Source organism: Lontra canadensis, unplaced genomic scaffold (assembly GCF_010015895.1).
Source record: "Lontra canadensis isolate GAN:19392208 unplaced genomic scaffold, GSC_riverotter_1.0 scaffold5, whole genome shotgun sequence".
NCBI lineage: Eukaryota > Metazoa > Chordata > Mammalia > Carnivora > Mustelidae > Lontra > Lontra canadensis.
In genome coordinates this window covers 19,238,037-19,253,666 of record NW_022630999.1, presented here as the reverse complement: position 1 = coordinate 19,253,666, position 15,630 = coordinate 19,238,037, and the positions used below count along the sequence as shown (strand labels likewise).

The 15,630-nt window shown below is 44.3% G+C and overlaps 1 protein-coding gene across 2 annotated transcripts in view; it reads right to left on the bottom strand.

Moving 5' to 3' along the window:
* Positions 1 to 15,630, bottom strand: part of GRIA1 (glutamate ionotropic receptor AMPA type subunit 1) — a 302,360-nt gene that overhangs the window by 149,725 nt on the left and 137,005 nt on the right. For both annotated transcript variants that reach the window (XM_032851618.1, XM_032851617.1), the window contains exon 3: positions 794 to 1,033. In XM_032851618.1, coding sequence (XP_032707509.1) covers positions 794 to 1,033 — 240 coding nt within the window. The remainder of the gene's footprint in view (positions 1 to 793; positions 1,034 to 15,630) is intronic.

Here is a 15,630-nt window from a genome sequence, read left to right as displayed (position 1 = left end):
GGATTGAGAAAGCAGTGTTTGAGCAGGATGCAAAAGAAAGGAAGGATTCACATATGTAGATTTGGGAAAGCAAGTGCATTCCGGAAAAGAGGAACAGCATGAGGAAAGATGCAGAGAAGAAAAAATCAAAGGAAACATTAGGAAAATGTGATGTAAAATTCGAAATGTAAGTGGAAGCACAATTAGAAGGGCCTGGGATAGGTGATGATGATGGTGATGATGATAGCTAACATACGTGAGCACTTAATGTCCCATGCACTGACAGGAACTTTCTAGTCACCTCGTTTAATCCTCACAGAAACCTCAGGAGGCAGAAATTAGGTTTATGTTATTATAGAGATGAGGTAATGAAGGCATAGAAAATCTTAGCCTCAACATAAATGGTCAAACTGAGGCAGAAAGAACTTGCCCAAAGACAAACAGCTGGAGAGGACAAGACATAGAATTTAGATCCAGGTCCATCTGACTCTAGAGTCTGTGCTCCTGACAACTACACCGTGAGCCATGAGCCATTCAAAGGAGGCCCTTGGGCTTTGAGTCTGGACTCAGGAGCCATGGAAGCTTGGTGAACTGCAGAGGGACATGGTGTGTTAAGAGGATTACTTTCTCAAAGGATGTGTTTCCACACTGTGAGCTGGAGATTAGCCACCGAGAAATCAGACCATAGAAATAGAGCATTTCTGGAACACTCCCCCCAATGCTTTTCAATGAGGCAGGGAGGCATCATTCTCCTTCTTGCTGGCAATTTTCTCTCCATCTCTCAACAGTGTCCCTCCCCTAACCCTTGGCTTACCCCGGTCGGCATCATAAATGTAGACAAATTTCTGCCACTTGTAATGGTCGATGATGCTGATAAGAGCATCCTGCAGCTCAGGGCGCAGCTGAAGGACAAACTGATTGGAGGTGTCAACGGGAAAGCTTGGTGTAATGAAGCAGACATGGAGGGCCCCACAGAAGGAGGTCAGCATGTTGACAGTTCTCCGTTCATAAAACCCAAAGATGGCGTAGACTCCTTTGGAGAACTGGGAACAGACTAGAGGAGGAGAAGAGAAGGATTAATAGAAGATGCTGCAAGGAAACTGGCAGATGGCTCTAAAATGAATCCATCCATTAGTTTATCCATCCCTACTCATCGTCCTTCCATCCATCTATCATCTGGCCATCTGCCCATCCAACCACCAGAGCCATCCATCCTTCCAGGTTAGCAGTCTAATCCAACTGTCCATCCATTTCACCTATCTGTGCATCCCACTCACCCATCCATCTGTCCGATCTAATGTTTAGGAGGTGCTAATTCCATGCCAGATGTTATCATGTTTACCAATTATAAAAATACAAAAATCATTTTTATATGTTCTCTTACTTTATCTGTGCACGACCTTTTTTATAGTTTTTTTTTTTTTAAAGATCTTATTTATTTATTTGACAGACAGAGATCACAAGTAGGCAGAGTGGCAGGCAGAGAGAGAGAGGGAAAAGCAGGCTCCCTGCTGAGCAGAGAGCCTGATCCGGGGCTTGATCCCAGGACTCTGGGATCATGACCCGAGCCGAAAGCAGAGGTCCTAACCCACTGAGCCACCCAAGCGCCCTCTGTGCACGATCTTCTTAATGTAGAAGAGTGATGAGTGAGTCTTTTTTTTTTTTTAAAGATTTTATTTATTTATTTGACAGGGAGATCACAAGTATGCAGAGAGAGAGGGGAAAGCAGGCTCCCCGCTGAGCAGAGAGCCCAATGCAGGGCTCAATCCCAGGACCCTGAGATCATGACCTGAGCCAGAGGCAGAGGCTTAACCCACTGAGCCACCCAGGCGCCCCGAGTGAGTCATTGTTAAAAGGGAGAAACTAAGGCTCAGGAAATTAAAGAACATGTCTATGATGGCACAGCTAGGGCATATCTGAATTGGGTAGACACCTGAACCCCAATCCAGTCATCTTTCCATGATACTGCCCATCACTTTAAGGTGAAGCATTAAAAGTTGTTACAGGAAGAAGGAGGTCTGCCAGCTTGCTGCTGATAAATGGTTAGAAAATAAGTGTTGATTTTCTCAGTCTACCCTTAGCTTATGGCGTACATTTCTCTGCCGATGTTCACCTAGTGTTTGTACATCCCACAAGCTGATCTTTCAGGTCCCCCAGGGTATCAGACATAATAATAGTTCAGCTGTGTAAATATCCCCAAGGGAGCCATTTTGTAAGATCCCAGTGTAGTTACCAATCCTGGTTTATGGTTTATTACATGTTGGTTAGAATATAATATTAAAAAACCAAAGTCATAGGGCCAAACCCCAGGTCAGTTAGCTACTAAACTAATCTTTTATATGTGATACAGGATGAGGGTTCATTGTCGTTGCCCCAGTGAAGTAGGTGACCAACCCTATAGCCATTTCCAAAGCCTGAAATTACCCTGCTCATATGGATGGTGAGATGAGTCTTTTTCATCACAGTAACAGATTTTTCAGGTGCTTTGCAGTCCTTTCACATATGTTAGACTATTCAGTTCTCATCACAACCCTGTGACTTTGGTATTACCAGTTTTTTTTGTTTGTTTGTTTTTTGTTTTTTTGAGTTAAGGAAGCTAGTACTCTTAGATCCTCTGTTCTGTTAAGCACATCACCTGCTTCCATGACCCTGTGTTACCGTGTATGGGGGGGGGTGTCTCACATTACCCTGTATAAGCATCACTCAAATGTGTCACATGAAATATTAGTCCTGCAAAATGCTCCTTAAAAAAGAAAAGACCTTTTTGGCCAAATAGATCTGGGAAATGGTGTATACCTTGCCTGCATCTTGGAGTTTCATACTACACACTGGTTACATAAAAGGTTGTGAGGAATCCCGTTCAAATTTAACCCAGATTTTGTCGAGTCTGTACATCCCCAGGATCCTTTGTTGGCGAATACTTTTAACATGTTATTGAAGATCCTCTGGGCCGTGCTGCACAAAAGAATGCAACTAAGCGCCAGTACCCAGTTGTCTGTTGTGAGTCTCAGTTCCCATTCAGTCCCTAGAGCTAACGGGCTTAAAAATCCATCTCTTAAAGACTGCAGCTGAACCGTACAAGTCATCTGCTTGATTCCCACTGAAACCAGCAAACTGTCTACAGGAAACTGGGCTGGTTCATGAACACATGCTTGCATACCTTCATGACCTCTCTAGATCCCCAGTCCACTGACTGATGACTTTTTGAGACCAGAACCTCATGAAATAACTGCTCTTAATCCACTCCATACCCGCCTCCTGGTACCTGTACGTGGTTCTCACAGACTCTAGGCTTATGGCATATGGTTTTGAGTGGTAGAATCCCTTCTCCACCCTGAAGCAAGAGGGATCTTTTTAATTAACAAAAGCAAAAACAAAATAAGACAACAAAACACAATTTCCCTTCCTTGTGCAAAAGCTCTCCATAGTTTTGAGATTTCTCACTGCACATAGGATGCATCTGACCATAATTCAGAGCCCAAATACTCAGCTCCTCGGACCCATCCCACCTCACACTCTTCTCCTTGCTCCCTGCTCTGGCCACATGGGCCTTGGTAGCTAGCTGTTCTCCAGGGCTCTGAGCTCTTGTAGCTAGCTGTTCTTTGGGGTTCTGAGCTCGCTCTGCCCTGAGACTCTGCAACAGCTGCTCCCTTCCTCCGCCTGCAGGCTCTTCCCTTCCCTGTTTCCAAAGATCACTCCTTTTTTCTTTTCTTTTTTCCTTTTTTAAAATTTGAATTCTATTAGCCAACACATAGGACATCATTAGTTTCAGAGGCAGAGTTCAAGAATTCATTGGTTGCGTATAATACCCAGTGTTCATTGCATCACTCCTTTTCTACTGTTGTATCTCAGCTCAAATTTTATTCCCTTGAAGGACCTTCCTTCATCACCCTTCTCAGTAGTGACTCCAGCCTCCCTATACCTGCCTCTCTGTCACAGCACCCTATCTTATTTTTCAGACTTTCTTATTATCTAAAATCATTTCCTCTTGTCAATTATTTATTTCTGTGGCTGCCTGGGTCAGTGTTAATCCCTGAAAACAGGGGTCTCACTTATGCCCCAAAGCCAGCATAGAGCCTGGGATGTGGAAGGGCTTTGTGAGTATTTGTTGAGTGAATGGATGATAAATGCTTGATAAGATGGTCCCTGTGACTTAGGGTATGCAGGGGAGCTGGACCCAAACAGAGATGACTACTGGGTCACCCTGGACCTCCTACTCCTCTAAAGTAGCTGTTTATCCTTTCGTACTCAGACTATGTTCTCTTTCACCCTAATGAGGACGGTCTATCTGTTCACAGAAGACAATAGGCCCTGTCTTTTAATATCTATTTTAATTGTCAGAATCAAGATTTCCATAAATATGGATTTCTCCACCAGGAAGCATACATTGTATATTATTCTCCCTATGTTAAATATAGATTTGTCAAAAAGCACAATCCATCTTAGTGAGTGAAGTATGTAGAGGGAGCACATAATCCCGTTAAAATATTATAATATGCTCTGTACGGTATTTTTAGGATTTCTTCTCTCTCTGCTGCAGTAAAATATTATCCTGTGGGATATGAATCTTATATCCAGATAAATTCCTTCACGTCATCCACTTGGTTTCACACCTTTAGCTGGGCCTCTGGGGCCCTCATGGCTGGTGTTTCTTGTTAGAATTTAGAAGCAAAGGAGGAAAGGGGGAGATGGAGGTGTTAGAAATAGGAGTTGGTGCACATGATCAAATCCTTAGACACGTGAGAGGCTGGGAATTTTTCCCTCTCAAATGATCTCCCTATTTTCCCTTCTCAAATTAACTTTCCCTGAACCAAGTGCTTTATCCTCTAAGGCTAGAAGGGTACATTACCCACTGCTCCCTAAAAGAGCATGGCTTGGAGGTAGCTTGGTCTGGATTTACTTGAATGGATCCTGACCCTCAGGATTGCTTGGCATCAGACCTTTAAGCTGCCTCCTCATTTTGACCAAGTCGGAGCAACCACACAGAGAGACAGGTAGAGAGACATGCAGAGACAGAGAGAGAAAGAGAGATGGAGACTGAGACAGACAGGTAGAGAGACATGTAGAGACAGAGACAGAGAGAGACAGAGACAGAGAGATAGGTAGAGAGACATATAGAGACAGAGAGAGAGAAAAAGATTGAGAGAGAGAGACAGACAGGCACTCTGTAGCCGAAGTCCTGTGGAGAATGCAGTCATTGGTTAAATACTGAGAAATACATTTAGTAGTTATAGGGTATTTCTTTGAATCTGTCATAGCAAATATTCAATCAGAAGAGATAAGGTGGTCTTGTAAGAAAAAAAAAAAAGTACTAAACTAGACGCCAGAAGACTCAGAGGATTCTTTTTGGTTTTATTGTAACGGAGCAGTTATGTGACCTTGAGCAAATCCACGGATTCCTTGGGCTTCAGTTTTCCCATCTGTAACATGAGGGTTTGAACTCTGTAATACGTAACATCCCTTCAGGCTCCGAAATCTTGGATTCTATTCTGATTCACTCAAACATGTTTACCAATGGACAATACTATAGTTATTTGCTGGTCAAACTTTTGGCAACCCCCAGGCGCAGGTATAGGCTCTCAGTTCTTGGATCTGATTATAGCAGACTCCTAGCACTAAATCTAGATGCATCCGTGGTACTGAGTTTTCTGTAAATGCACTTTTAACCTGCTGTATGGGTTGGTTACGTGGCAGAGAGTAGGTGAGAGAGGCAGATCGGAAAGGGGGCTGGAGATGGGGACTGCACGGTCACATTCAGTAAGCAGGAGGAAGAAGTGTCACCTTCAGAAGCAGCATCAGACTTCTGCGGGGCACTGCTGTCTCTCAGACTCACTCTGTTCTTGAATCAGAGTAGGCTAGATGGCGTGTGGTGCCCTCTGCTCAAGACAGCAATAGTGCGTAAAATGCCTCCGACAGTAATAACGAGGAGCTGACATTTGAGCACTTATGAGGACATTCCCTTGTGTTGACTTCCTTCCTCCTAGAAGGTAGGTTACAACAGGGAAAGCGAGGCCCAGGACTGGTACAAGGCCCAGCTGAGATCTGAGCTCCACCGGTCTGATCACAGGCCTTGAGCTCTTCACCTCTGTGATGTGCTGCCCCTTCCTCCCCAGAAAGTTCGGTAAAAAAAACCTCATGGTACCTGGGTCAGCTTCAGTTTCTAGAAAATCCTTTCATATCACACCGCCTTCCTCTGACATAGATAAAGGTGCATTACTGTATTAGGGTCTATGGATATTAAAATGAAACAGAATTGGGTGATGTGCTCAATGCATCCTGTCAAGTCTGGGAATCAGGAAAAGCATATATACCTATCTCTGCTCTCTGTCCATCCCTTTATCCATCTAACACAGGACGTCTAACATCCCCTGCCCTCTAGGCAGTGGAGAGGCACTGGTGTACAGTATAAGCCCTGATCTCGAGGACTGTGACCTTGACCGCGGGAGAGCCAGACAACTCAGTAGGCAGTAACACTTCAGTATTAGAGCTATGACAGGGATGAGTTCAAGCCTCAGGCAGGAACACCTAACTCTGGCCTGTGGGGACCTCAAAGAAGGCTCCTAAGAGGACATGCCAGTGTGGACACTGACAGATAAGTGAGATATGGCCGGGAGAGGGGGCATGGTGCCATTGCACACGCATGAAGGTCATTTGGGGAGGGAAGGCACAGCATAGGGACTAGTCACTGGCATTGTAGCAGCGTTGTGGGGTGACAGATGGCAGCTACACTTGTGGTGAGATAGCAGAACGTACAGGGAAGTTGAATCACTGTGTTGCACACCTAAAAATAATGTAACAGTGTGTGTCAACTATATCCAAATTAAAAAAAATATATATATGTATTTATATATGTATTTATATATGTATATACATATATAAATACATATATATATATATATATATATAAAATTTCAGGTAAAAAGAACAGCCATCACAAAGACCTGGCAAAGAAAGAAGACACAGTGTGTTCAGGGAACCCCGCCAGAGTGTCAGATTCCAAGGTCTCTGCCTCCAGGAGATTCAGTAGCAGAATGTGTCCAACAGTCAGAGCAAGTTAAAAACGAGGCTAGGAATTCCCTCCTGGGGAGGTAGGAGGGCAGGACAGGCAAGGGCAGGGAAACCCATGCGCAGTGCGGGTTGCCTGAGTCCATTCTTGGTTCACTCAAACTTCTGATAATCATTCCTGCTTATGGCACCATCCACTTAGTATCAGTAAATCTCCCAGCCCTGGGCATCGCCCTGACAGCTCTCTCCCAGGGAGGGAACTCCTGTATCAGCAACTCCTTTTCATTGTCACTTCCTGTAAGGCTTCTCACACCGACATTTCTCCTTGGCTCCTGGCTTCCATCCCTGGAAATGTGGCAGTCTCATTGTAAATAGTGAATAATGAGATGATAGGACAGTTTCCTTTGTGGGGAGGGAGATAGAAAGTATGTGTAGCAGGGTGGGGGACCTTTAGATATTCATCCTCCTCCCTGAATAATTCTATCTTCATTGGTGGGAGTGGTATTCCTGATCAGACTCTAATCTCGTGATGTCAAATGTGTTTTATTTGTCACTCAGAGGAGAGTAAGAATGCCCCTCCATCCCCTTATACTGTCTTACACCCAAGATCTAATACTGATGTGCTGTGAATTACCATAATAGATCTAAATTGTTCTCATCCCCTCTAAACAACATCACAGTTCTTTAGGATTCTGAGACATGTCCAGAGCTTGCCTGTTATTTACTAGATAAAAGTTATCATTCATTTGCCAAATTCAATAAATCTTTATTGAGCACCGGAAACTAATATTCCAAGAAAATTGGGATACAGTGATGATACGAGATAGGCGTGCTTTCTGCCTTTATGGACCAGGCACAGGAATTCACAAAGTTTTACATAAAGGGGAGATAAGGCTATTTTGAAAGAGTAGTAATGGGCTCAACCACAGAAAAAATGGTCATAACTGTTATAGCCAGTGTTTCCTGAGCACTTATGACCGGCAAGGTATGGTACTCAGCACCTTGTGTCAGTATCCAGGGTGAGGAACTAGTTTATCCAAAGAGGTGAGAGAGAGGAGGGGACCTTAGAGAAACCCCAGAAAAGCCAGTATGACTGGGGTAGGGATGTGGTGCAGAGTTGGAGGGTGGTAGAGACCTCATTGCCAAGGGCCTTGCCAGGCCTGGAGAAGTTGAGTCTCACGTCAATGTTGCATTTTACTTTGGCTTTGGATTCATCTCAGCTTCCTGGAGCCTGTCTTCATGCTGGCCCTGGAGCCCAGTTGGGACATGGCAGCAACGGGAGATGCAGAAGAGGAGCCATTCTCCCCTGCTCAGATGGGTATATTCATTAGGAAACCCAAGTGTTAATTACCAGGCACTGACAGCCAATGAGATGTGTCACTGTATATGAGGATAAGAATTAGGTAAAGGCTGGGCCCCCTGGTCCTAGAATTAGACCCATCTTGTGGCTGACACATGAAACTGGGACAGGGAACAGGACAAACAGACTGACTCTTCAGGTGTGTAATACAGTTTTGGAAAAGTTATCTGTGGAAAAAGCAAATCTGGGACCAGGAATAAGCCCCTTTCCCTGCCTGGATGCAGTTTCCCCATGTGAGCCATGGAGTTCACACTAAATCAGTGTTCCTCAAACTTTGGTTTGTTTCTTTTCTTTGTTCGTTTGGTAAAAGACTTCTAATAAAACTTTGATACTTGTTGGAGATGTGTAGTTCTACAGATGGGAATATGCTCTTCTTTCTCCCCATCTTTCTTCTATCTTTCCACCATCCATCCTTCCAATAAATGTTTACTGAGCATGTTGTACATGGTAGGCAGCAAGATGGTACCTGGGGGATACAACACTCGATAAGAAGACAAGGCCCGGCTATCATGAAGCTACATATGTAGTGAAAAGAAGGGGCACACACACCCCAATGTTCATAGCAGCAATGTCCACAATAGCTAAACTGTGGATGGAGCCGAGATGACCTTCAGCAGATGAATGGATAAAGAAGATGTGGTCCATATACGCAGTGGACCATATATTACTCAGCCATCAGAAAGGATAAACACCCACTATTTGCATCAACATGGATGGAACTGGAAGGGATTATGCTAAGTGAAATAAGTCAAGCAGGGAAAGATAATTATCATATGGTGTCACTCACATGTGGAATATAAGCAATAGCACAGAGGACCATAGGGGAAGGAAGGGAGAACTGAAGGGGGAGAAATCAGAGAGGGAGATGAACCATGAGAGACTATGGACTCTGGGAAACAAGCTGAGGGTTACAGAAGAGGGTGGGGAGGGGGTAGCCAGGTGATGGGTATTCAGGAGAGAATGTGTTGTGATGAGCACTGGGTGTTATACTCAACTAATGAATCATTGAACACTACATCAAAAACTAATGATGTACTATACAGTGGCTAACTGAACATAATAAAAAAAAATGAAGCTTCAGTTCTACAGAATGGGAGAAACGATATAAATGAGTTAAGATCACTTTGGACACAGTAAATGTTATGAAGAAAATGGCATGAAATGTGAGAGCCACTGGCAGGGCAACTTTAAGATGGTCAAGGAGACCCTCTCTCTGAGAAGTGGACCAGAAGAAGGAGCTGTACAGACAAAGGGCCAGGGAAACGGTTTCAGAAGGAAAAATGGACCCAAAATACAAAGGCTCTTATCAAGGCTCAGGAAGAGATCGGTGAGCTTTAGAAACAGAAAGAAGGCCAATGTGGATGTGGCACAGAAGAAAGGAGGAAAGCAGTAGAGACAAGCGTGAAGAGAAACATCCTGCAGGTCGCCTGGGTGACTCAGTTGGTTAAGCGACTGCTTTCAGCTCGGGTCATGATCCTGGAGTCCCAGATCAAGTCCCATATCAGTCTCCCTGCTCAGTGGGGAGTCTGCTTCTCTCTCTGACCCTCCCCCTTCTTGTGCTCTCTCTCTCTCTGAAATAAATAAATAAAATCTTAAAAAAAAAGTCCTACAACTCTCTGAGTAAACTTAATGCTCCTCCAAGGATTATGGTACCTCGTGTGTGACTTGGGTACCTGCAGAGCTCTAGAGCATCACCTTGGTCTGAGAAGGTCAGTACTATCTGATCTTACGAGACCTTTCGGTTCTAACATCTTGAAGCTCAACTCAGTGGAGGAGAGACAGAGGGGAGGCTAAGGTGGTTCTGACTCAGTGGAAAATGGGAAAGGGAACAGCTTCTGACTTAGGTGTGATGGGACCTCAGTGGATAACCAGTGAGTTCACTGGGCTCTCGCATAGGTACTGCTGTTCTCGGATGTTTCTAGGCTGGCTTCAGATTCTGGGCCATTCACCCATGCTCTTGCTCTACCCTGAAACGCCTTCCTGCCTCCTGCCTTTTTCCTCTCTAAACCTTTTCCCTTCTTTAAAGATTTAGCTCAAATGCTACCTCCTCCATGTAACTCTTATGCTTCCCCATTCCTAGCTATCATCTAAATGTCTCTATCCTTCTTTTAAATGCTGATAAAAATTTGTGCCTCTTATCAATTTTTTATCTATCTCTCATGCTTTATTACTTTAAGTTCTTTGATTGTAAGAACAGAAGTCAACACAGGCTAATGTAAGATAAAAAGAAGTTTGCTGTGAGGATGTGATTGACCCACAGCTAAAACCAAAAAGAAAAAACAAAAAGCAAAAGAAACAAAAAAAAAAAGGGAAATGAAGGTGTTGTGAACAGAGAGGAGATGGATGGTGGGCATATGAGACCAACAGATGACTATTAAATTTCTATTTGCTGGTATTTTATAAGTCAAAGTCTAAGACTCTGTTAGGAGCTCCATAAATGTCACATACATCTAAACACCAAGGTGAAGTGAGGAGCTATATAAAATTCAATCACTGTTACCTGTTTTCTAAATAGAGTGGTGGATAAGACAGATGATACTTCTGCCCTCATAAAGCTCCTGTTATTCTTCACAATCCCTAGGTGGTCACACAATGACTACACAATATTTTTGGTACATAAGTAAATGAAATGTGTAAATGTCAGTCATTTACCTATATTAATCAATTGATACTATTCTTGACCATTGATGTCATCTTGCTTCCAAGTCTTTACTTGCATTGGTTAAGACTCACTGTTTTTCTTTCATATTATCAACTGACTGTATGTTTTCACCCACAATTGAATTATAAATTCCCTTGAAGGTAGAGGCCCTCCTTCATTGATAGGTACAATGAGCAGTACCCTATATAGTGTTGGGTCTATGGCATTCATATAAATGCTTGGCGATGTTACTTGTCTCACAGTCTTCTATATTAGGCTGACCATCTAGCAAACTTGAGTTCGTAGGATATATAATACCCCCTTCCCACTGCCACGCTTCAGCCCACCGAACTTTGTCACTTTCTGTTATCTTAGGCCAAAAGAGCATGAGAGCTGTGCTTAGGCGGGCATCTGGAACCAAGCCAATCTTTATGTATCCCACCCACAACACCCAGTCTCTTTAGCCAGTGCTCCCTAGGCAAAAAGGTTTACATCCCATTACATAACTCAACCCTTAGGATAGCAAATGAATTCAAAATTTTCACCCTGCATAGCAAACTGCTTAGCATTACTGTGTAGCCATGCAGTGTTAAGGGAAGAGGCTCTTTCAGAGATATTCCCCATAATGACACACACATATATGTGTGCTCTCCTCCTTGACCCATCACTTAGTCCAAGAACACTCATAGGATCATAGATTATTAGTACTAAAAAGGTGCTTGGTCTTGAGGACCTTTGGGCAGAGAGAAGCCTCCTAAGAGATAGCTGTGTGACCAACTCCATCTTAATCTCTTAATTTACATGTGCTTCGGACGCAAAACCTGATGTCAAGGGTATCACCAGTCACCCTCTACCTCTAGATCACTATCTACCAGGTAGAGCCTCCTACCTCACATAACGTCAGCATACCGGAAACTTCCCACCACCTATCTATTCTGGGTGGCTGGCACGATTTGGGAAAAATACTATTTTTCTTCTTATTGTTATAGTTATGCCACTTGCTGATTGTTTACTCCATGTCCAATTCTGTTCTAAGCATTCACCTGCATTTTATCATTCATTCCCCACAGCATCCTAGTAATTTTTCCCTCTGTTTCATGCATGAGGACACTGAAGTTCAGGGAGATTAATTAATCTTCTACAAATCACTCATGCGGTAAGTGAAAGAGCTGGGATATGAACCCAGGTCTGTTGCACTCCATGGCCTGTGCCTTGAACCATGCTCTTCTGTCCCCCAAAGGTCTGACAACCCAAAGCAGAGCTTTCATTCCCTGGATGATATTCCAGCCAACGCCGAGCTCTCACTATGTGCCAAGCACCAGGCTAAGTGTTTTGTGTGAATTACTCATTTACTACTAATTTGATAGTATGGATGAGGGATATCATTATTGTCCCATTTTAGAGAGAGAAGACTGAGGCTAAACCATTTTCCCAAGGTCACACAGCCATGAAGTAGAAGATTCAGAATCCAAACACAGGCATTCCAACTTCAGAGCCATTGCCCTAACCCTCTCTGCCAGGTATCAGCAAACTTTTTCTGCAAAGGGCCAAACAATAAATATCTTAGGCTTTGTGGGCTACGTGACCTCTGTTGTGCCTAATCCACACAGTTTTTGTAGCACAGGAAGCAGCTGAGGACAAAATGTAAACAGGGTGAGTGTAATGTAAATGTAAACAAGCTTTTATTACAGCATAAAACCTTAATTACAAATACAGACCATGGGCTAGATTTGGCCTGTGGGTTGTGGTGTGCCAGCTCCTACTCTACGCTTTTCTTCTACTGGATAGCAAGTAGGATGAGATGCTGGCAAAATCTGGGGAGAGATAAGAATAACTCATAGTGTAGTACAGAATTCTCAAATCTCTTGCATCCATTTTCTTTTTTTTTTTTAAGATTTTATTTATTTATTTGACAGAGATCACAAGTAGGCAGAGAGGCAGGCAGAGAGAGGGGGAAGCAGGCTCCCTGCTGAGCAGAGAGCCCGATGTGGGGCTCGATCCCAGGACCCTGGGATCATGACCTGAGCCGAAGGCAGAGGCTCCAAGCCACTGAGCCACCCAGGCGCCCCTTGCATCTATTTTCTCTTGTGAATACCTAGCAGGGTAAATAGGGCAGGAATGTTGATCCTTGAGCCCATGTACAAATGAGGAACTGAGGATCGTGCAGCTGAGGATGACAGAAATTGGTGACCGCCCACCTTCCTTTTCCACACCTTGTGGTTCTTCTGTGGTGACTGTGGGGGTGGCAGGGGACAGGAGCCAGGAGAGGGTCAGAGTCAGTCAATGAGGTCCCAGTGGACTCAAGGCCACTGCTTGCTGGCTTCTGTACAAGACCCAGTGGGGCCTCAAAGCTCACAGACTCCAATTTAAGGGTCAGCATGCCGCAGCAATATGGCAAGTAGGTGGGCTGGGTCTGACCTGTAGGCTTCCTCTCCTGTGTGCTGGCTTTGGTCTAGAGAAGGCTGTAACGCCGCCTTACAGCTACGGATGACTCTGAGATAGGAGTGACCCCAACCCTGAGAGGGCAGGAACTTTGAGAGTTGTTGCTTTTTTTTTAAAAACTGGTTATGAGATGAATGGATAAAGATGTATATACACAGATATACACACATACACATACAAACAGTGAAATATTATGCAGCCATCAAAATTTTGCCATTGCAGTGACTTGGATGGAACTAGAGGGTATTGTGCTAAGCGAAATAAGTCAATCAGAGAAAGACGATTATCATATGATCTTGCTGATATGTGGAATTTGAGAAACAAGGCAGAGGATCATAGGGGAAGAGAGGAAAAAAATGAAATGGGATGAAATCAGAGAGTGAGACAGACCATAAGAGACTCTTAATCTCAGGTAACAAACTGAGGGTTGCTGGAGTGGAGGGAGGTGGGAGGATAGGGCAGCTGGGTGATGGACATTGGGGAGGGTATGTGCTATGGTGAGTGCTGTGAATTGTATAAGACTGATGAATCACAGACTTGTACCCCTGCAACAAATAATACATTATATATTAATAAAAAAAATAAAAACTGGGTATGTACCAGAGGTTTCACAACATGGTAGCTGGATCCTTCAAGGCCAAGACTCAGCTACGTGCAGGGTTTTAGTCAGGAGTACTGGGTGAGGGGTTGCAGTGAAGGCTCCACTTGGACAAGGTTAGAGTTAGATTTGAGGATAAAGTCAGGCAGGGCGTATTTTTGGATTGGGTTCAAGGGCTGAGGAGAAGGTTGCAGTCCAGGGCTGGGGTGAGTGCTTACTCAGCCTCATTTGGGGGTAGGTGGGGTTCACTGAGGAGTCCAGGTAGGGACTCCATTTACTTAGTTCTGCCTCTGTGCAGCCTCTGGGAACGGGCACACTAACCAGCCAGAGCAAACTGAGTAAAAACAGAGACATTAACCAAAGGGAAGGGGTTGTGGTAAAAACGAGCATCAGAGCTTTCCCTGCCTTTGGCCCACTTGCTGCCCCACACGTCCTCTGTCCCCACATCATGAATCAACTTCTGCTGGTTCCTGAATGAACCATGACTATAAGGCACACCAGGTAAATCATTCACGAGGTGAGGCCAGACTCCCCCTTTGGCTATCTTGATTCTGTTTCCTGGGTGAGTGGGAGAAAAAAAAATTGTTTCTTATTTGTTATTCTTTTCCTATGAAAATCATGCATATAAATGGGCTTTTCTAAGCCAAGCAGCAAGCCTACAGTGTAATGCACACCGATGAGCCTGATTGGCACCCGTCAATCAAGGCAAGGTTTTACCAAAATCTGCAGATGACTGCCCACGGGGGCCGTAAAATCAGTGGAACTCATTTTCCAGCGAGGGTATACCCACTGAGGAGGGGAAAGGATAAGAAGGAGGGATAAAATGAGGCTAGAGAAGACAAGCAGTTCCAGATCTCAAAATTGCATGACACCACCAGAAACCAAAGCTCACCCTGTCTGATACCTGAATTTACTCCTGACCTCTGCCCTTGGCTGATTTCTGGAGCTGAACACTAACCCCGCGGAGAGTTGGATACAGAAAAGCTTAATCTTTTTTTTTTCTTCTTCTTCTGTTCTTCTAATCCGTGGTCTCAGTGAAGCATGCTGGGAATACCTCATTTAAAACAAATGCTCAACCAGTAATAGAACATTGCTAGGAACATAAACGTGCCTTTCCTTTCCAGCAGGGATGTGTGTGACCAATCATCAAAAGTCTACCAATCAGAGTACTTGAAATCTAAGGCTGCAGGCTCGGCCCCCTGCCCGTCCATTATCCTGCCTCTGCTCTCAGGCTATGCCCCACAGCCTCAGCCTCACATTGCTCTTTCTCTTACCTCTCGAGACAGTCCAAACTTCCTTGCCTTGGGGCTTTTGCACATGCTGTTCTCCCGTAAGAAGCTCTTCTACCCTCTTTAAATGGCCGGCTTCTCCTTCCTCACGTCTCCATGTTCTCTAAAATATACGTCCTGCCTTTGCACTCTCTACGCCAGGACCTTATTTCCATCATCTCTGTCTTTGATTATCTGGTTTCATCTTTGGTTTATCCGTGTAATTTCCTATCCCCCAATAGGGCTGTGATTGTGACTGTTTTCTCTCCCACTACGGTCCTGGCATCTACCCAGTGCCTGGCACGTGGGAGGCCCCGAAACACATTTTGTGAATGGA